At 37.8% G+C, this 22,933-nt stretch overlaps 1 protein-coding gene across 4 annotated transcripts in view; it reads left to right on the forward strand.

Moving 5' to 3' along the window:
• Positions 1-22,933, forward strand: part of fig4a (FIG4 phosphoinositide 5-phosphatase a) — a 56,329-nt gene that overhangs the window by 3,929 nt on the left and 29,467 nt on the right. For all 4 annotated transcript variants that reach the window (XR_013901764.1, XM_026193899.2, XM_080289722.1 and 1 more), the window contains 12 exons: positions 7-130; positions 4,625-4,781; positions 5,655-5,705; positions 6,329-6,492; positions 7,249-7,377; positions 9,491-9,591; positions 10,966-11,128; positions 14,687-14,784; positions 18,042-18,175; positions 18,876-18,992; positions 22,291-22,336; positions 22,492-22,640. Coding sequence is in view for 3 of the 4 variants with exons in the window: in XM_026193899.2 (XP_026049684.1) it covers positions 7-130; positions 4,625-4,781; positions 5,655-5,705; positions 6,329-6,492; positions 7,249-7,377; positions 9,491-9,591; positions 10,966-11,128; positions 14,687-14,784; positions 18,042-18,175; positions 18,876-18,992; positions 22,291-22,336; positions 22,492-22,640 (1,433 nt within the window). In the remaining variant the exon portion in view is untranslated. The remainder of the gene's footprint in view (positions 1-6; positions 131-4,624; positions 4,782-5,654; positions 5,706-6,328; positions 6,493-7,248; positions 7,378-9,490; positions 9,592-10,965; positions 11,129-14,686; positions 14,785-18,041; positions 18,176-18,875; positions 18,993-22,290; positions 22,337-22,491; positions 22,641-22,933) is intronic.

The following is a 22,933-nucleotide window of genomic DNA, read 5'->3' on the forward strand; positions in this document are numbered from 1 at the left end:
TTCCAGCATGTGTATAACCAGCAAGAGGTAAGGGAGTTGCTGGGCCGCCTGGACCTGGGCAACCGGACTAAGATTAGTCAGAAGGGTTCCTCTGGCCTGTCCAGGACTGTCTCAGCTTTTGGCATTGTGGGTGAGTACATTTCCTCCACTCAATGGCAAAGCAACAGTCATTGCAGTTCAGAATAATGTGAGAATCTACCTCATCTCCAAAGTCTACAGTTGGGTGTGTTGGCCTAGTTTTTCCATTATTACTGCAAAATAAAAGAACACCTGGGAGTCTTTTGCAAACCACTGTAATAGTTCACAGCTTTTTCACGTGTTTTCTGCCATTATGTTTTTTAACATGTGTAACACGTTGTACAAAAAGATCCGGCCCCCAAATGTTATTAATTTGCAATTTTTTCAATAGTGGCTATGTTTAAAAAGATAAAATAGAATTATGCAACACTTGATTGTGTTACCGACCACTACTAACTCTTTAACACCTTTATGAATGTTTAATTGGGTACAAAAATGAAAAACCACAGAAAGAAGGTCCTGAGCTTAATTCCACCATCAGGCCGTGGTCTTTCTGTGTGGAGTTTGCATGTTCTCCCCGTGTTTGCGTGGGTTCTCCCCGTGTTTGCGTGGGTTCTCCCCGGGTACTCTGGCTTCCTCCCACAGTGCAAAAACATGCAGTAGTGGGGATAGGTTAATTGGTCAATCTAAATTGCCCATAGGTGTGAATCTGTGAGTGCGAATGGTTGTCTGTGTCCCTGTGTGTTAGCCCTGCGACAGACTGGCGACCTGTCCAGGGTGTACCCCGCCTCTCGCCCTATGACAGCTGGGATAGGCTCCAGCACCCCCCGCAACCCTGGAAAGGATAAGCGGAAGCGAATGGATGGATGGTTGGATGGATATTTTACTTCAGCTATCTGAGACAATAAAAGCACATCTGTGTTTTGTACGTTGCCCTAAAGACCTGATTACAATCCTAAACTGACTTTTTTTCCCCTTATAAGCAGTTTTTTATTTTTTATTTTTGTTCCAAATAAACTACCTAGTGAGCTAGCTATCATTTTTCACCTCAAATACCATCATATCATTGTACCCATAATGACAAAGTAAAATAAGTTTGTTTGAAACTCTTGCAATTGGGGAAAAAAATAAAAATAAAACAAAAAGCAAAAATATAGAATGCATATAAATATTCACTCTTTGCCATCACAATCATCATGTTTTCCCCGATCATCTGTCAGATGTTTCTACATTTTGATTGGAGTCCACTTAAATTCAATTAACTGGACATTATTTAGAAAGTCACACACCTGTCTATATAAGGTCCAAATGGCTGACAATGTCAGAGCACAAAACAAGCCACAAGGTCCAAGAAATTGTCTGACATCTGAGTCAAGAGTTTATCGAGGCACAGACCTGGGGAAGTGTACAGAAACATTGCTGCAGCATTGAAGGTCCCAGTGAGCACCGTGCCCTCCATCATTATATATGGAAGAGGTTTGGAGGACTCTTCCTAGAGCTTACTGCCCGGCCAGTCTGAGTGATCAGGGTAAAAGGGCCTTACTCAAAGAGGTCATCAATAACCTGGTGGTCACTCTGACAGAGCTCCTGCATTTCTCTGTGGAGAGAGGAGAACCTTCCAGAAAGACAGTCAGACCAGTCAGATCTGTGTGGTTGAGTGGCTAGACAGAAGCCACTCTTCAGTGAAAGACACATGACAGCCCACCTGGATTTTGCCAAAAGGCACTTGAAGAACTCTCAGACTGTGAGAAACAAAATTATGTAGTCCAATGAAACAAAGATTGAGCGTCATGTCTGGAGGAAACCAGGCACCACTCATCACCTGCCCAATACCATCCCTACAGTTAGCCATGGTGGTGCTGTGGGGGTGTTTTGCTGCAGTCAGGGTGGAGGGAAAGATGAACGAGAGATCTGAAAATGACTGTGCATTGATGCTCAACCTGGACCGTGAGAGGTTCTGCAAAGAAGAATGGGAGAAACAACCCAAACATAAGTGTGCTAAACTTGTAGCATCATATTCAAAAAGACTTGAGGGTATAATTGCTGCCAACTTCAACAAAGTAGTTCTGTGGACATTTCCACAGCAGGTTAGTCGGTCACCCTGACACAGACAGTTGTTTGTCCTCTGCTTGAATAATATAGATACTCCGCCAACCCCCAACCCCAATGACATCTTTGTTCGCAAGCCATCATTTTGCTATTATGTAATAAAAGTGTGATGTAGCCATGTAGGGTACAAGGTGTATTCTAAGAGGCCTTTTGCCCGGTAGCTTTCTTATTACAGTACAAAATGAATATGATTAGCGTAAGTATATTTTTATTCGCAGGTTTTGTCAGTCTGACCCATCTCCTCCAGGAAGAAGGACAGTACCGGTATACTCATACAGGAACTCATAAGTGTTATTTAATCTTACACAGGGTTATTGCTTCTCGGTCATCATGCAGAAAAAAATACAAAAACCTTTGATAATGTAGACACACTAGCACACCATTACTTTGAATTTGTCACGTGAATGTTCATGAGTGAAACAGAACTTCTTATTTCAAAGGTTTTACCTGATTAGTTTATGAAACGGAATATTTTTGGTTAACTTCAACTGCAGCGTTTTGCAGATTAAGTACAAGCCACTTCAAAGTATAACTTTAAGAGTCCTTAGTGTGTGTGTGTGTGTATATGTGTAGTATGTATGTTGCACTTACCAATTCAACACATTTTTTTTTTCACCCAACTTGGATGTCAGGCCACTTTCTAGTTTGAAGTAACAAATTATTAAAGTTAGCTAATGTTGATTAACTTGTGACAAATTCACTAACTAATCATATAACTAATTACATACCACTACTTAGGCGGCATCATTTGCCATTGTTGGTTATCATTTGTCATTGATCAGTTATTTTAGATTTTAGCTCAGGTTGTGTTTGTCTTCAAGTGAGAAGAAATCTGTTACACTACAAGTGAAGTGGGAAACTGTTCAGTGGGATTCTCAATATACAGTGGCTTGCCCCCTTGAACTTTTCCACATTTTGTCACATTACAGCCACAAACATGAATCACTTTTATTGGAATTCCACCTTGTCTTGGTAGGTTTACAGTTGTGCCATACTCCTTCCATTTCTGAATGATTGCTTGAACAGTGCTCCGTGGGATGTTCAAGGCTTGGGAAATCTTTTTGTAGCCTAAGCCTGCTTTAAATTTCTCAATAACTTTATCCCTGACCTGTCTGGTGTCTAAATCTAATCGAGAATCTGTGGCAAGATCTGAAAACTGCTGTTCACAAACGCTGTCCATCTAATCTGACTGAGCTGGAGCTGTTTTGCAAAGAAGAATGGGCAAGGATTTCAGTCTCTAGATGTGCAAAGCTGGTAGAGACACACCCTAAAAGACTGGCAGCTGTAATTGCAGCAAAAGGTGGTTCTACAAAGTATTGACTCAGGGGGCTGAATAATTACGCACACCCCACATTTCAGTTATTTATTTGTAAAAAAAAAAAAAAATGTTTGGAATCATGTATGATTTTCTTTCCACTTCTCACCTGTACACCACTTTGTGTTGGTCTTTCACGTGGAATTCCAATAAAATTGATTCATGTTTGTGGCTGTAATGTGACAAAATGTGGAAAAGTTCAAGGGGCCCGAATACTTTAGCAAGCCACTGTAAGAACTGTATAAACTGAAAAAAATGAATTGATATCCAATTAAGTTAAATAACACTAATTAATCAAAATATTTACATAGTGAAATTATGACTTTATGCATCACAATGTCATATACAAATAAATATATATCTTTGACTGCTATCAGTGCTATTGTGCCATATTTTCCTTTATCAGTTTTACTCTTTGTAAATATGTGGAATAAGAGTAGGAATTTGTATAAGATGTTCGATTTTAGCAGGGCAGCAGCCGGTGTTGTTTATACCTGAAAATAGTTTTTAGCTTTCCTGTCTTCTCGCCACTGTTCTAGCTACATAAAGCTACTAAAAATATTAAAAATGTATCTTTAAAGCTCCAGGTTAGGTGGAAGATGGTGTCTCTTGTTTTTGAAAAATCCTTCTGAAACCGCAGGAGACATTATACAACTGTTCTTGAGGGCTGAGTAGCACTCTTGGCCGTGTGTCTGTATTGTGATCCTCAATTCATCCATTAACAAATTAGTTCTAGTAATAGTTTTATAATGAAGGGGAGGTATATTTCTAGCAGACACACTTACATAAACTGTGTTTATCTAAGTAAGATATTATTAAAAACATACAGACATTGTCTGCATTATTTTCTAAATGTCACAGATGGAAAAATAGCTTGTATGATGCTGAAAGCAAATCATTGACTGTGTTTGCATGATGTTTTCTGGGTCAAAATTTCAAAGCGTAAATGGAGCAAATTACATGGTTAATATTGTCAAATATGTCACACATACATTCACTATCCACCTCCGCAAGTGGAGCTATTCACTTGTTTGTCCTGTCAAAACTGTAGCAGATTTGCTGGCAACAATAAAGTTGACCTACAAATCAACTTGTTTTGAGCCACACTACATGTTGCTGGAAAGGAAATTCCATTTGATGAGATTGTTGTAAAAGATTTAAAACTTGTCTTCTTTTTGCCAGGATTTGTGCGTTTCCTAGAGGGGTACTACATCGTGTTGATCACGAAGCGCAGAAAGATGGCTGATATTGGGGGCCACTCTATCTACAAAATTGAAGACACCACTATGATCTACATTCCCAATGACTCAGTCAGAGTTACACACCCCGATGAAGCAAGGTATTGTGTTACTCTGTCTCCCATTTATTACCTTGAGGCCACTCTATTTAAGTACATTACTGTATGATTTTATTAATTTTGAGTATGGAAATTTTCAGAAATAATAAAATATCTTGAAATGCATTTGTAGCAAACAACAACAACAACAACAACAACAAAACGCTTACTCTCTTCTGCTCACACCCACAATTGTAGTCTGGCCAAAAATAGTGTTGTCATACAGAATGTGCCAAAATAGGAAAAAAACAACAAAAAACCCCACAAAACAAAACACAAAGGCTGACTCATCCACTACCAGTGGACAAGGACTGAAGCTTTTCTAATAGTGGCTTGAAACCCCCCCCCCCCCCCCCCCCCATGATTTCACACATGTACACAATTTTAGTGTGAAAACATTATTTGACCACTTGACTGAGGAAAAGGTGTATCAGGTATTTATAAACCACCCAAAATCCCCAAATTGTATAAAACAGTGGAAAGTCTGACAAAAGAGGAAGAATCTCTCAAAGCTGAAGAAATATTGATGAGTGCATTGTTATATAGTATAATAATAGCATTCCCATTATTATATATACTATATATATCATATGCTAGTATGGTCACCACTTGCCAAGTTGTAACTATTTGTTCGCTTTGATTCATTAGTTTAACTTTCTAGTGCAGCAATGCAAGTCTTGTTGCTTAGTAGCCATCTTGAAATACACCCAAACATTTATTTGGTTGTTATTTTGAGGCTCTGTCCAAGTTAACCACTGTTTTTGCTATTGCTGTGCATTTCGGTTCAGGAGTACCTGAATGCAGTAGATGAAATGATAGCTGTTACACTGGATGTGCAAATTAAAAATGTTTTTAAAAATAGATTTCTTCTGACAGGTATCTCAGGATCTTTCAGAATGTGGACCTTTCCAGCAACTTCTACTTCAGGTAAGACAGTTTGTTATTCCAAACTCTCACTATTAGAAGGATACAGTAACTTGTATATGCACAAATTACGTCAGATTATAAATGCTGTTATCAAGGGGGCTTTCAGCACACTCCCTCTAGGCTTATTTAGTACAAGTGCCCTTTGAATTTTACAATATCGCATCACACCAGACTAAACACGTGTACCGATGCCCTGCTCAGCTTGAAGGCTAGGAACAACTAAAAAGCATTTCTTGACCTTGTGGCCTTGGTTGGGAAAGGAACTCTGGCTATGGCCTGGAGATTTAATTTGATAATATGAATCATTTTCTAACAGTTTTTGCAGTATTAAAGATGATAAGAGGGGAAAAAACCCTTTCCAGTGAGGAAAATTATCTCAGAGGTTTGAAATGAGTGATTTGCTAATCACTCATCTGATTATATAGTATTTTAAAACACCAACATAACTGCTGAAAGATATGTAAAACATTGTGTTTATGTTATAAATTTGCATTGCATTATGGTTTTACTAATATGTGGGGAAAAAAGAATTTCTGTGAGTGTATAAAGTATTGCTTGGTGTAATAATGGTGTGCAGCACAGGTTGTACTTGATTCATATGACTTTGCTTTTATGCTCTTTAGTTACAGCTATGACCTGAGCCACTCACTGCAGTACAACCTGACTTTGCTGCAGAGACCTTATGAACAATGGTCTTCAGCAGCTTCCTCTACTGAGGAAGAGGTACACACACAGAGCAAGCAGGACAGCTTTGACATCTTTGAAGATGAGGGTTTGCCTACAAAAGGTGAGAGGAGTTTATCTATATTCCTTTCATTTCTTTTCTTCATTGTATTGGCTGGGGAGGAGCTCATTGGGAGACACAAAACTATGATTTCAATCTGGAGAGGGAATACATGTTGTACCTGAAGTATATACAGTTGGGTCCATAATTTGTTATTTATTTATTCAAAAAATGCTGTGGTAGTGTACAGAGGTAAAACCACAAAATATATGGAATTTGCATATATGATTGCTAGTGAAACAGCATTACTATTATTTATTGGTAGTGTGTGACTGCTGATAGAAGTGGGAGAATAAATTGTGAATTGTACAGGGTTTTACTCTCTGCTCAGATTCAGACACATGCTGCAAAACTGATCAGACTGCAAATGGTTAATGATCAAAAAAGTATATTGCTGAGAGTTTCTCAAGCCAAAGAAATAGGATATTCTTCAATGGACAAATCAGTCAGCTGATCTTAACCCAAGAGAATATACTTTCCAGTTATTGAATACAAGTCCAAATGCAGTGAGACACAGCAACTTAAGGTGGCTACATTAAAACCTAACATACCATTAAAGTCACAGATACTCTATTTGGGAAATACTTTTATATTCTTTGACACAGGATTCGTGCCATTTATGACATATTTTGTAGTATACCAGTAGATAAAATTAATCAGTTATATAACTATCACTAAATATGATCTTTATGGTCTGATGAGCGTGACTGATACCAGTCCAGAAAAATGCTTCAGTCTTCTTTTTTTTTCTCTCTACAGTGGTTTATGGCCTTTACAACGAGCCTTACTACAAATATGTGTGGAACGGGAAGCTCCTGGAGCGAGTCAAGGACATAGTGCATCATGACTGGCTTATGTATATAATCCATGGATTTTGTGGCCAGTCCAGTATCCTTTGAGCATCAGCTGTTTATAGAATTATTTAGTGTTTCCTTTTTAATTGCCATGACACACTTGCTATGCTTTTTATGGAAACCATAAAAGAATATCCTCAAGGTTAGTACCTTTAGTGCAGCGGTCCCCAACCCCCGGGCCATAGACCCGTACCGGTCCGTGAGTCATTTGGTACCGGGCCGTGACAGTTGAGGCTCGGGTGTGAAATTTATGGTTTTCAGGGTTTTTATTGTTAACTAGGTTTCCCTGGGTTTTTTCCCGTGTTGTAGTTGTGTGTCTTATTTTGAAAGGAATATTTTTGCGTTATATTACCATTACCATAGTAACCAGAGAGCATTAAGGGGCAGAGAGGAGGATGTTACTCAATGTTGTTGGCACATTTCAAGAGGACGCTGCTAATAAAGTTACACAATTACACCGTAAATTTGCGCTTATTATTGTATTTACAAAATACCACCGTTTTTGTCTTGGTCGTATCATTTTACTTTGTTGTATTTATCCGTGACACTTTAAAGGTCGGTCCGTGAAAATATTGTCTGACATTGAACTGGTCCGTGGTGCAAAAAAGGTTGGGGACTGCAGCTCTAGTGCATTCTTTTAAGTAATAAAGTTAGTGCCATGTTGAGACTTTGTTGGGATGCATCTGTCAGCACTGATCATTTTAACCAACCACATAGATGCAGCTGCATGCCAGGGAGTCTGTGTCTTTGATTTTCTTTTTTTCCCTTTTTGTCACAGCAAAAAGAACAGGGAACTGCTGTTATTTTTATTTATTTTTAACGGTAAAGGATTGCTTATTTGAAAATTAAGTGAATAACTGATTACTCCATGTGTGAAACTACACCCAACACCACAGAAGACTCTCACATTGTTATCCTTTGTCGATACTTCTCATCTCTCATTCGCAGCACCACTTGTTGAACTGTGCTCAGCCCCCACCAGATCACGTGGATCACACTGTGTGATTCATCACAGAACTGCACAAGCAATTATTTGGTTTTTAGGGATTTAACAAAGCAAATATCAGAGCGTATCAGGTATGCATACAAGGGCACTTTCAGAAGTGCTCGGGCTGTTATCTGCAGGGAGAAACAACACTGTGCATATTAAACAGATGAGTTACACGTGCTTCTTTCTGGAGACGTGCCTGTGTTTTGTATGAATTATGAATACTTTTCTTTTTTTTGGTTTGTTTATGAGCTTCAGTCCTTTAGTATCATTTTCTTTTAAGTTTTGAGTACACACCAGCAAATTTTCTCTCCATGAATAAATTCTCCTGGATTTCTTTTTATTCATTTATTTTTTGTGTTATTGATGCATGGGTAACTGCCGCAGAGGGACTTTGCACTTGATTACCTCTGATTTATGGGAGTAAAAGTCAGCCTCAGGTTCAGTTTTCAAGTTTTAGTCATTCACCATTGTGTCTCGTTAAGCAATCTTTCCTTATTTTTGTTCAGCCAATATTAATAACGTTAATGGATGTTCAATATACAAATACTTTCAAACCAGATTTATCTTGTTTTTTGTCTTTAGCCACGTTCTGTGAGTCTTCTGCAGATAAACACAGAAGTGCAATAACTTAATATGCAATCAGGCCTGTTGTTGTTGTCTCCCTCTTTAGGCAGCCTGCTGCCGCTGTGGCAGTGTGTGGGTGTTTTGAGTTTATCAAATTCCTGGAAATTGTTTGGCATTCAGTCCTCTTTTCTGAGTGGATGAAAGGGCCACTGGGTGCAACAAGAAGAGACTCACCAGATAGGAAATATGCAAAACCTTTTAGCAGATGGGAAGACACAGAAATGCACTAAAAAAGATGTGGAATGGTTCAATCACGAGCTATAAGTAAGGTTTCTTATTGGTTTCTTAATATTGGTAGAGGTGGGATGAATCGGAAATAAATATATTTCCCAGGTTCATATTCTAACTACAAGTGAAACTGTCATCATTAAGAGCTAATGTCAAAGCATGACTGCTATGAATGAAATACAATTTTAAAAAGGATTTTTCTTTACATTTTACTAATAATATGTGTTTGTTTCCACAGGTCATTGTTAGGCTGTTAGGTCTATATTGGTATTATTATTATTTTTCCTTTACCGACCACCTACAGAACTTCTGATCTACGGCCGACCGGTTCACATCACCCTGATTGCCAGGCGCTCCAGCAAATTTGCTGGCACCCGTTTCCTCAAAAGGGGAGCCAACTGTGAGGTACAGAAGTTACCAGGGTAACTCGGAGGAACAGATAGTAGAGGGTGGCATCAGGGCCACAAAACAGATTGAGATGACTCTGGTTAATCACAGGGGGTTAATTGGACACACTTTCTCTTTTTGGAATGGGAGTGAGTGTCTTTGAGATGGGATGTTGTTCAGTTATATCCTTTTTTCTGTAGGTAAAGAAGATGAAGAGTTTTCTTGCCCAGATATGTAACAAAATATGTAACAAAAAATCCCCCAACAATTTCTAGTATTTACTGTTCACATGACTGTAGTAGGAAAACTGAGAATGAGGAAGGTAATTGCAGACCGAATGTTAGAAGTCTTATATTAGAATGTTAGATGAAGAACATAGACATAGACTTTATTAATCCCACAGTGAGGAAATTCAGTGGGGATACAGCAGCACAAGAGTCAGTGAAAAAGGAAGTGAATTAGAGCTATATTATAAAAAAAAATAGCAATAGAAATGAAAAATAATTTAATTTTTTAAAAAGCCCAAAAAACTGTACACCAGTAATTTCTGTTACTGGTAAAATGGTTGTTATACACAGGAAATAAACTCAAATTATTTTTTTCATATGTACATATACATACATAAAGTGCAGTGGGAGTGTTTATATAATATATACACGTAAGTTGTACGTTCAGTTTTGAAATGTTTGCCATGTGAAAGGTGAAGAAACACTTTGATATCTTATGATAAACTACAGCACTGTGTAAAGCTTTGAGCCTCCCCTCATTGGTTCACAAGGCGATGGCATCGTAATTTTTACATTAATCTTGAGCAAAAGCTCTTCAAGCTTTCTGAAGTTCATGCAAAGTTTTTCTGTCCATTCTTCAGTATAGCAGTGACTGTCTACAGCCATCTATAAAACACAGGAGAGGTGGTTTTAGTGCTGCATTATAGTCATCATGTCAAAATTGATGGAATTATGAACACAGAAAAGTGCTATGTTATTTGGATCCATCATGCAATACCACCTGGAAAGTATCTGATTGGCAACGGCTTCATTTTTCTAGCATGACAATGATCCCAAACACACTGCTAATGCAGTGAAAACATACCTGGGCAGAAAAACATCCCGGATAGTCCCAGTGCCCGGACCTTAACGTTACTGAAGTAATGTGAGATCATCCTTACAGAGCAAAAAACAGCGAACACCCAAAGAATAGCTCTGAATGTTCTTCAACAAGCCTGAAGAACCACTCCTGTAGACTATATAAAGAATTTAGATTTATATAATTGTATTATAATAATTGTTTTATGTTCTCTAAAGACATGTTCTTGGGTTTCCCAATCATGCCGAAGTTTATCATTTCTTTTTTGCTTTTCTCATTTTTTGTTTTATTTTGGGTTTTTTTCAGGGGGATGTGGCTAATGAGGTAGAGACTGAACAGGTCGTCCATGATGCCTCAGTTATGTCTTTCACAGCAGGGAGTTACTCCTCATATGTCCAGGTGCGAGGCTCCGTCCCACTCTACTGGTCCCAGGACATTTCCACCATGATGCCAAAACCTCCAATTCGATGTAAGACTTCTTCTTTACACTTCAGCATCAGCAGCTTTTGTTGTAGGCTGAAATATGTAACATGTGGTGAACTGTATATGTATTATTTTTGTCTTTTGATACTTCAGAAGAAATAAGTCATCGAAGAAAAGCTACATTAAAATAAGAGAATATATGTAGAGTATACTGAGGCCATTCCTTTCAACTATTGGCAAAAGATTAAAAAAAAAAATAAGACTGTGAAGGCAGGATGGCCCCTTTTGGCTTCAGCTTTGTATCCGTCCTATTTCATTATAAGCAGGATAAAAACACAAAGCCGTGGCCAGAGGGAGGTGATTAGGTACCGAGACTGACGGTGAGGACAGCTCTGTGTGTGGGGGTGTACACACAGGAATAGACTGGTGTTTGCATGTGTACAATGCCTGTATTAGATTGTAATCTTTTTTTCGTTTGGTTTGCCCTTTAATTCATCCTCAGGTGACATTTACCTGTGAAAGATAGACACTGAGCATGTTCCTAAGATCTCTCCGTGTGTCATCTTCCCTCATCGTCCTGCTTCCACTTTGATCCTTCAAAACGGTCCTTATCTGACATTTCCTAAATGTTTCCCCAACCCTTCCACCATCAGTTTAACATTTGACCTGTTTACGTGTGTTAACAGTTTTCTCAGTGCATGGCATACTTTTTCCCCTCCATCATATTTTTGCCTCCACTGAGGAGAAGTAATATGCCATCTAATTAAGTGGTTGACGCAAACTAGTAGTTTAGTTTGTTGAGTCTTTAATCCTTTTCCCAATAGGTCTACTATTACTGGGGATTTCATTTTTAATAATTAAAAACACTTTAAGATCAATTTTAAAATTAAAATCACTAAATTATTCATTATTCGTTCCAGCTGGACTTTATTTTTGTACATTTCACATCTTTGTGCTTCCTGAGCCTTCCTAATTTTGAGTTAGGTGAAATTAAAAAGCTGTCCTGCTCACATTAGCCCATGTTTAATACGAGGGAAATGTTGCTTTGTTGTTGACTGGAGAGAAAGACATCTTCACTGGTGCATAAATGTTTATAGAAAAATTATATTTAAATAAATTATTGGTGTGCCAGTATAGCTTGCTTTCATTGATGGTACAACAAATGAAACTCAAAAATCAGTTTTATTTGTTTCTATTTAATAATATAGGTTATTATTATTGTGGAACCTTTCATATTAAATAACTGTCCGTCTCCAGGTCACTTATGTTGGTCAAAACAAATATGTTCTCTGTGGTAGGCTGATACACACATTTATTGATTGGACCATAATCTAAATTTTACCTAGGGCATCAAATTGACTTGGCTCTAATCAAAAACAGAACAAATCTTGGAATACTTGAAGTGGTCTGAAGAGCTTAAAATGCACTTTTGGGTATTGGATCAATCTCCTTAATAAATAAATGACCAACATGTGACATTTTTGTCACATATGTTTAGTTGGGTTCTTTTTACTTACTTTTAGGACCTATGTGGAAATCAGTTGATATTTTTTTCTGTTTTTCTGCTGAAATTTTAAAGGGATCACAAATATCCAAGCCCATTGTCGTAGCTGAATCTAGGTCAACAACGTAGCTAAGAGACATACTGGACTGAGTGCATGCAGAGTAGAGAGCGTCTATATTACACAATGCATCTCTCCTTGCCCCATCTCTGATATGTCAAGACTCATTATTGCATAATTGAATCCTTTAGGAGATGACCTTAGTTGACCGCTGAAGGAAAGTCACCAATGTCATTATCCAAACTCCCCTCCCAAGGTGCACAAGCGCTTTACATAAACTATCATCCTTTGAGGTGTGAGCAGTGGAAAACATGACGATTAAATGGTTTTGGGGAGAAGCTGAAAAAGGTGACATTTAATTTATCAGTTCTGACACACAAGCAGCTCTGTGGGATGAACTGCAGCACGATCTGACCTATTTTCTTAAGTCTCCTTTCTGGCAGCCGCACTAGTCCAATTTGGCAACGTGTGCAGGTGTGGGGTTGAGCATTAGTGGCAAGTAGAAGCTGTAAATGTGCTTTTTAAAAGGAACATTTAATAGAAAAATGAAAATGCAAAGGTTCAGTGCGGTGTTAAAGGTCGTCTGTTAAAATAGTCACGTGGAAAAGTTTTAAATTCAAAAAGAAAAGTATAGATACAAAAAATGTTAAGAATACTTGTTTTATTACAAATAAGACTACATAAACATTGGAGTGAAATCCAATCAAGTACTTTTACATTTTAATCAAAAAAATAATTATGTGCTTTATTGTTTTCTGTTTTTTAATTGTAAACCAGTTAATTTGGAAATTAATGGATAACAACAATATTTAAATTTTGACATGAAAAGTATAATTTCAATTAAAGAGCTTTCACACAAAGGTGTATTAACAGTTACAAACATTAAAGATGATTTTGGTAACTACCAGTACTGTTAATTTATGGTTGTGACATAAAACAAACATTGGGTGCTGATCTAATACATTTCTTAAGCCCTTTATGTAGCAGAAATATTTTTAAAAACACATGAATTGGGCTTGGTCTAAATTGTTTGTATCCCTTCTTGTAAATCCTGGATTTACTCCATGATGTAATGCCAGGGTTCGATAGAGGTATTGCTCTCTATATCAGGAATACGTCTTAGTAAAATTATTTTAAAGTTATCATCAGATCTAGGGCTGCTCAATATAACGATATACATCGGATGACGATATAAAAACGTCCATTGTTTCATTTTACGCTATCGTTTGTTTCGCGGTGTTGCAAAATAAACTGTTTACGGTAATATTTTTTCATCGTTTTGATGGTCACTGTAGTGGCTATATTAATTTCTTAAAGTTCTCTCTTTTTCTTATATTTAATATAACCACACTACAGACGGACAAGCGCCTGTTTTTATGCGTTGTGGTTAGCAACAACGACGGTAACACCATCGCGTGTCCGCTTGTTTATGTTCCACATAAACCTTTCACAATAAAGCTCAAGATCCTGTTGAGACTTTTCAAAATAAACTGAGTCACGTGAAAGAGCAGATTATTTACGGATGAGAAGTAAAAAAGAGCCGCCAGGTGCTAAAAACTTATGTCTAAAAATGTATAGTTTCATGCATCTGTTAAAACACTCGACTCCAGGTACATGACGCGCAGCTGGAAACACTTCACGCAAGTCGAGTGTTTTGTTCATATCGCACAGCCCTAATCAGATCTCTATTATCAGATCTCTTTGTCATGTCATGCCTTGACGCATGCTCAGTCATGCAGGCACAACACAGCGGATGGCTCTATCATAGTGATGTGTGATGGATAAGAATTTAAGCATTTAGTCAAGTGACTCAGATAACTTCTTTTTCATAGCAGCTAGACCAAGTGTTCCACTGTAGTGATCTTTGTTGGTGGTGGTGATGTAGGTCTCTCAGTGTTGTTGCTACTTTTACCTCAGCTGTGACAATATGCAATATTGTTTTGAAAAATAATTTATATTGAGGTCAATAAAGTTGTGTTATATTCTTGTGAGGACCCTTAAATATTTAACCATTAAAATATTTTTTCTGTCTAATTTTGCAGTGGACCAAGCTGACCCATACGCCTATGTAGCTGGCCTCCATTTTGACCAGATGCTACAGCGGTTTGGCTCACCCATCATCATCCTCAACTTGGTCAAGGTAGGGAGGTGCTGAAATAAGTATTCCAAAATGTGTTTAATGACACAAAAATACAGTCATTAAGTAATAAAATCACTTACAAGCTATTTACTATTTACATAAATTCTTGTGATATAAATAAAATCACATCTCCACACAGTTATGCAAGTATGCAGACTTCGAACGTCTTAGTTATTAAATTAATAGCAGATTTGAATGTACCTGTGAATCCATTCTAGGGCTAGAGAGTTCACGGTTAAATTTTTCCAGTGCTACAGTTAATTAGCACTTTAGGGCACATCTGCAACACAATGCTTTGAGAGAAACAATGCAATAAAGGGAAATACGTAAATACACAGCTCATGTTGTCTTCTGCTAATTTATCTACATTTTATTTTCTGTATATCAAATTTCAATTCAATAAAGTCAGTAAAATCTGTTTTATTTACATAAGCCCAATTCACAAAAACAGTCAATTCAAGGCACGTTATATTGTACGGTAAACAGCTTAAAATAATACAGAGAAAACCTTAACAATCCCTCCCCATGAGCAAGCCCACAGTCTGACAGCAAAGTGCTCTATTGTGGTGATATGGTACTAGGAGGCCTTTAAGATAAAATGCCACCTGGTTATTGAAGACCTTGTAAGTGAGGAGAAAGATTTTAAATTAGATAAGCCAATGAAGAGAAGCTAACGTGGGAGAAATGTGGCCTCTCTTTCTAGTCCCTGCCAATACTCTCGGTACAGCACTTTTATTAAAACTGAAAGAGTTAAAAATGGCTAAGGATTATATATGCATCAGGCATATCTTTAGATCAAATATAACTTTCTTGTGTGATCACTCAAGAGGTAGCTATTTAAAATTATAGTGCAGGGCACGACTGTAATTTGTCAAGCATTCTGTTGATATTGGTGCGTTAGGTGTTGCTGTGGAGCCGTTTAGTCACAGGAGACTTTCTGAGTGCTTGCTGATTACAAGCAGTTGAAAAGCTGCCTTGAATATTGATCTGCTTCTGCATTGTTCTGGAAACACAAGCATACCAACACGCACAAGCACATTTGATAAGACACACCTAGCTTTCACCACATTATGCCTTCCATATTATTCTGCTGAAAAATTAACATAATTCATTTAAACTGCTGTCAGTTTAAAAAAGAAAAAGAAAAAAAAAAGCAAGATTATTATGTTTTATTATAAATTATGAAGATTATAAAATGCTTTATCTTGCTTCATGCTGCAGATGTATCCTTGTGTGCATCACAGTTACTTTATGTTGGGCACATGGCCATATACTCCGTAGATTGGGTCTCCAGCTCACGTTGTCACTCACAAGGGGAACTGTGAGATGAGGAACGAATCACAGAGCTCAGAGGTGTGCACAAGCCACAGCCATGTGAAATTTGCAGACTGCGGGGAGCAAAGCAGGGGATCCCCTGCTAACACAATACCCCCCTCCAGATTATCCAAGAGAGACAGAAAGAGGAAGGAAATGGCATTTAACCATAAAACCCACTGCCATCTATCCCTTAATGGAGGTGGCATGGGCCATGCTGGCCCTTCAAACTCTTTTATATGTGCATCATTTTGGCAAGGGCGAATGCATGCATCCCAGCATGTAAGAAAGGAGGCGTAAAGGCACACATGGTAAAGCATGTGAATGACTTGTTCAGGATACCTTGTACGCTGTACCCTTAGATATATAATTTGGATTGTAACCTTACAGAAAAACATGAAACCCATTAAACCATTGTGGTAAAATATACACCCATATTATTACAGTGTTCATTAACGTCACTAATACGTCACTGAAAAGCCCACTCCCATACGTCAGTGTGCATGTGTGACTGTTTTATGTTATCATTCGTGATCTGCGACTGCACTTTTGCACCTCAACATTATTGTGGCCTTTTATTAAAGCTTGTTTATACCTGTGAACAATACAAGTCTGTTGTTCTGAGTGTTTGTTCACGTGTACTGTACTTGTAGCATCTCATCTGTGCTCAGAAAGTGTGACCGAGCGTGTATACGTGTCTGCCTGTATGACACGCTCTGCTGAATGGTCGAGGAAATGTGCTGGTAATTTGACTGGTTGCTGTGGTGCCACTGCTGGATGTTTGAATGGCGATGTGAGTTGCTAAATGATGCGTCCAAGCTGATTATCACCCTGGGTGATCAGTCATAAAGCTACAGTGGAGTTCATGTGGAAATAGCTTAATGGATAGTGTGACTGCAGATCACACAGAAGGATTATGAGTTCATGCATTTTAGTTGACAAAGAATAATTCCTTCGATTTTTTTTTTCTGGTTTTTTTTTTTTTTCACTTACTGATTACGACAAAATTAGAGGCAAGATTTATAATCACTGTAATATTGTTGCACCATGTTTGCTCGCCAAAGGTACTTTTAAATTTTACACCATCAAATTTGCTGTATTTTGCAGTTTGATGTTGTTGCCCATCATTTTTTTTCTTAGTGAGCTTGGAAACCAATCTGGTTGGTTGCTAGATGTTGACCAACAGTTCTTAAGGCCACAAAGTTTTGTAAGTTTGTGCAGGCATAACTGAAGTAAAAGGCAGGAGAAAGATGTTTTAAATATTACTTTGGACAAAATTTCTAAATGTTTTACTGTTTTTTTTGCCCCTCAGCCATAAAAGGCTCATGGGGTATCATCACCCCGCCAGGCAGGTGAGAGGTCAGGCGACGTGGACACCCAAGTTTGTGAATGGGATCATTCGTGAACAAAGCAATTTAGGACTTTCAAATTGATACCAATTAGTGCCAGAGGTATATCCTATATTTATATTTAAGTACCCGTGTGCGTGTGTGGACCGCTCGTTTTAATATTTTACACACAAAACATAACCCCCTTTTTTTTCTGATTATTTATTTTCCTTGTGAAAGTCGTGTTTTTGTTTAATTAAAATGTTTTTTCACATTTAATTTTCATTTTTAGGTTGATTTTAGTAGGCTGGGATGTCCTTGGCCTGCATCATGTGGTTTCTATTACATATATTCTACTCTGCTCGATACCTGTAAATTGCATCTTGCAGCTTTGTGTTCTCTGAGGTCACTGTGTAAAAGACATGAACGGATGTTGATTAATACTTCAAAGGAAAACACAGAATCTGTTACATGTCTGACTACAGCCCTAATGGAAACCTTTCAAAGAACTCAGATACTATTGTGACTGTACATCAAGCTCCCCATAATGTAACACTTAAGTTGACGTTTGATAGAATCACACATACATGTGTACATCTCTTTGTTGTGCTACAGAAGCGTGAAAAAAGGAAACACGAGAAGATTCTGAGTGAGGAGCTGTTCCGTGCTGTGGTCAACTTGAATCAGTTCCTCCCTCCCTCCCATTGCATAGACTATATCGCTTGGGACATGGCCCGATACACCAAGAGGTATTGACAAATACTAGTGCACAGAATATCTTTAAGGTGCAGGTTTATTGTGTTTTTACCATCAAAATAAGAAGCTCACTTTGAAAGAGGGGAAAAATATCATGGTGTGACGTAAGCACATTACATAAAGAGAAAATTGAACCTTTGGACAAGTTTGTATGCCTGTAAGCACTCAAATAACAAAATCACTGTGACCCCCATGTCCACCTCATTCCTGTGAAAGTGGTATATCAGGAAAATCAGAGTCACTGTGAAAAACTAAGTACATCCTGGGCTTTAGTAGCTTGTATAACCAATATTTAGCAGCAATAACTTGAAGTAAACATTTTCTATGTGACTTTATAATTCTCTTAGAACTGCTTGAAATTCCTCTCACATTGTTGTAGAGGAATTTTGGGAAGGTCCGGACAGACGTGTTAAAGAGAGCTCAAAGCAGCTATCTGGGATACTCTGAAACTTCTCTGGATTAAAATACTGACATTATTCATTTCCAGACCTTCTCATTGTTTCTGATACACTCATATGAGATCTTGACATTTTAACCTGAGCCCTTTTGGGAGCAAAGAATAGAGATGTTAAAGTCTAGGGACTTGGATATAAAATTTGATGAATGAGCTTCTACAGGCACATCCATTTTTTAAAATGATTTATTCTTCAGCGAGTTAAAATGACATTTCCAATCTTTCTCTTTCTGTCCCAGCAAGTTGTGCAATGTTCTCGACCGTCTGAGTATGATAGCAGAGAACGTGGTCAAGCGAACGGGTTTCTTCATTAATCGCTCTGACTTCTACTGTCACACTCTCAGACCAGATGAAAGGTGAGACTTTTTCTTTTCTTTTTTTTTAAATCCTATTCGATTGCTTCTTTTTCTGCCCCTTTAAAACAGAGAAGGCCGAAACACACACTGCTGGACAAGAATTAAAACTTTCAGTCAGCCCCATGTGCAAAACAAACACATCTGTTACTGTTTCAGTTTTATTTGAAGCAAACTAATAAGTAAAATGGAAGCTGCTTAATGAATCTGAATATGACCGGGTTACAGAAAACTAAACCGCAATAGTGTCTTTTTTTAGATTTATATATCGGATGTTTTCCACAAATTTTGTAAATTTAAGGTTTTGTCATTTTCCATATTCATGATCACACTTATCGACACTTGCTTGATTGTGAAACTTTCCACATATGAATTCTTAATGGAAATTATGCCTGATGGCAGTTGTATTACATTGAAATTTCTGCTAATGAGCTGAGTAGATTGCCATCCATGTACATAGTGCCTGGCTCTTCTACTGTCTGGATGATTTAATCGCTTTTACTCAGCATTAGCATTCTGTTACATAACACAACGACCATGCCAGAGCACATATTTATTACCCTTTCTTTTGCATTACGTAAGCTATCACACTTTCTTTGCTTTAAGGACTCATACGCTCAGCCACATGCTCCCAACTACACACATGCACGCACACACATACACTGGTAGGTGTTTTGTTTGTTTGTGCAATCAGGTATGACACCTGTAGCATTCATCACATGCAGGAATTGGGTCATGGATAATGAAGATATTTACAAAGTCTTGATAACGCTGCCTTGTTCTGATCATTTACACGTTTGTCTGAAGTTTCCATCTCGCTGCATTCAGACTTTGTACTTTGATGCATACTTTAGCTACACCTGCTGATTGATTTTAAAGTGGGTCACGGAGTTTATTCAGAGATGATAAAATGTGTTTTAAAACTTCCTCTTAAATATCCACAGCTCACAAGGAGAAATTCAGAATTACTGGGGTTTCTTTGCATTGATTGATTTCTGCTTGCTTTTGTACAATTTAGTCTGCCTTTCGTCAAAGGGTGATTTTCTTTATTTGCTGTTTTTCCCTTTTAAAAAGAAAGTGTTGAATGAGAGTGGTAGAGAATTTAAATGGAATAAGGAAAATACAGTTACTTTGTTAAAATAAAGGGATTACACGGCAGTCTTTTCCTGTTTCATATGTTAGGCTGTCCCCTCTCTATTTTTGGTAATTCCACGCATGGCCGGTTTTGTGCCAAAAAGTGATTGTCTGCCAAAAACTGATTTCTGGCATTTGCCAAAAACTGATTGGTTGTATTTAAACTGCTATAAATAACTTGTTGATCTACGATATGTGAAACATATGTCAAATATATCCCTCATGAATTATATCCAGTCATCTTGACCAACAAACAACATTCCTGTAAGAAGGTAGAAGCCGCAATCACTTTTTGGCAGTGACTTTTATGTGTCCTTTATTTATGGAGTTAAAAAAAATTCTTGTTTGCTTTAAAAAATGTCTCTTTTAAGAGTATTCTGGCCAAGAGGACAGCTGAAATTGCAACAAATGCAAAAATAGTTCTGTAAACATATTTTAAGTGGACAAAAGGAAGCTGATTGATTATAATTAAGTACAATAACACAGCTACAAAGATAATTGAGAAACAGGTAATTTTTTTTAAATTGTGTATTTAACCCCTTTGCAATACCTGTTCACCGAAGTCTATTTAGCAACATACGTAATGGTATTACACATAAAAAACAGACGGAAACATTGGAAATCACTTTTTGGCACAACACTGGAAACCCAAACAAAAAGCATTAAGAGGCTCTAATGCCTGTGTCTCAATCTCGCGGCCCATGTCACCTCTACTTGCAGCCCACATAATGACGTGACAAAATATGTTTTTTTAATTATTGTTCAAAAAATTATTTAATATGAAGGCAATAGGCAGAGTGCTACAGGCATAACCCTAAAGAATGTAGCCTCATGGGCAGTGTAGCCCAGTTGTAAGTAAGCTATTAAGACTCGACTGTACACTGTGTTCGTGTTTTCCTCCAAAACAAGACGTTCTGTTGGAGCAGCCTTTCAACGCCTCTCTCTGTCTCTCGTTAGCAGAGTTGACCCAGACAACAAAGTAAAACTAGTTATCGGTTACGAGCCTGACGCGGAACCCGACGTATTAGCCAGAGGTCCATTTACTACGGTTCGGAGACACAGACCTGCTTTATATACACGCCGAATAGTTTTCGCTGCAAAAAGTGCAGCCTTACCTAATGTCCACCCTACGGTTACTCATTTTATATTAAGATTTAAAAATCTAGTTGGTACTGGTATGGCGTGTAGCCTTCAGTAATAGTAATAAATCACACAGCAATAGTACATTCATGTAGTTGTAAAAAGCTTGATAATATATAAAGTAATCCATTGTATTCAGAATACGTTACTCTCATACGTTACATTTTGGGGCTTGTATTCTGTAATCTGTAGTGGAATACATTTTAAAAGTAACCTTCCCAACACTGGTGGTGGGAGATTTGCATCATGGATATGCCCCAGACAGATCTGCAGCAATGTGATGCTATCGTGTCAATATTGACCAAAATCTCTGAGGAATGTTTCCATGACCCTGTTGAATCTATGAAACCATGAAGAATTAAGGCAGTTCTGAAAGCAAAAGAGGGTCTAAACTGGTACTAGCAAGGTCTACACAGTGAAGTGTAAAGCAACGGCCAGCTACTGGATGGTTCAGCTTGGCCCCAAGTAACACAATATGTACCTACTAACAAGTTCACTAATCAGTAAATTGGTGTCCTGTTTATTAACATTCATGTAACAAAAAAAAAACTATTAGCAACTAGCACTCTGGTTGTTTGCCTCTTTCTGACTTCACGTTAACAAAATAACCAAGAATTAATCTCTTTTTTTCTAAATTTTAAACATACTGTAACTTTTTTTTTCTAGGGGTCAGTATAACTTTGCTTGGTTTTGCACAGAAAGTACTACAGCAGTGTAAATGTGAACATGAGTTCCACTTTTCATCTCTGGGTATTAGAATTTGTCTGCTGAACATTTTCTTCTGTACTTGCACTCCTGATGGGGGTGCATTGTGTCAGGGTGCCTTTGCTGTGTCTGCACCCATTCCATTATGTTCATTCTCGTAATGGTGACAGTCACTGTGATGACAGTTATCATCGCAGTTTCATCATACTGAAGCCGGAATAAATTAGAAAATGTTCTTGCAGAAGAATAGTATTGTGATGTATGTGTTCGGTTTGTTTCCGTTTGCTTATTGACTTCAGTAAATTAAGTAACATTTTTACAGGTGGGGAGATGTAGGTGGACAAATAACATCCACTGGGCGACTGCAGGTAGGTCTTTTGCAGCTTTTTGCACACAATTGTAAAAATTTAGTCTTTTTTAAAAAGGCTTGCCTGTTTGTCATCATCATAATGATTACTACTACTGAGTTAATAGGCTGTAGTTTATAAAGTCAGCTGTTTTCCTCTTGTTGCTTGATGTGTAGACTGGTGTGTTGCGGACCAACTGTGTGGATTGTCTTGACCGGACCAATACTGCCCAGTTCATGGTGGGCAAGTGCGCTCTGGCTTATCAGCTTTACGCACTGGGAATGATTGACAAGCCCAAGCTCCAGTTTGATACTGACTGCGTGAGGTAAAGTTCATATAATTGCCTGAAAATCTAATCCATGTTAAACTTTATCTTTTTCATTTATTTGGAATCCTTTTGGCAGACGCAGTTATTCCAACCTTTTATTCCAAAGTTTGCTGCTCTAAATTCAGTATTCGCAAACATTAGTCAGTAGTGTGTGTCTCTGTCTACTTTTAATTGAAACTGCCACTTAAAGCTCAGTTTTTTCCATCTGAACACAGCATGAGCTACAGTCAGTGCATCAAGGAGAACAAGAATCTGTCACATGCTTGAACTGAAGCGTTCTTACAAGCAAC

Source organism: Astatotilapia calliptera, chromosome 15 (assembly GCF_964374335.1).
Source record: "Astatotilapia calliptera chromosome 15, fAstCal68.1, whole genome shotgun sequence".
Classification (NCBI taxonomy): domain Eukaryota; kingdom Metazoa; phylum Chordata; class Actinopteri; order Cichliformes; family Cichlidae; genus Astatotilapia; species Astatotilapia calliptera.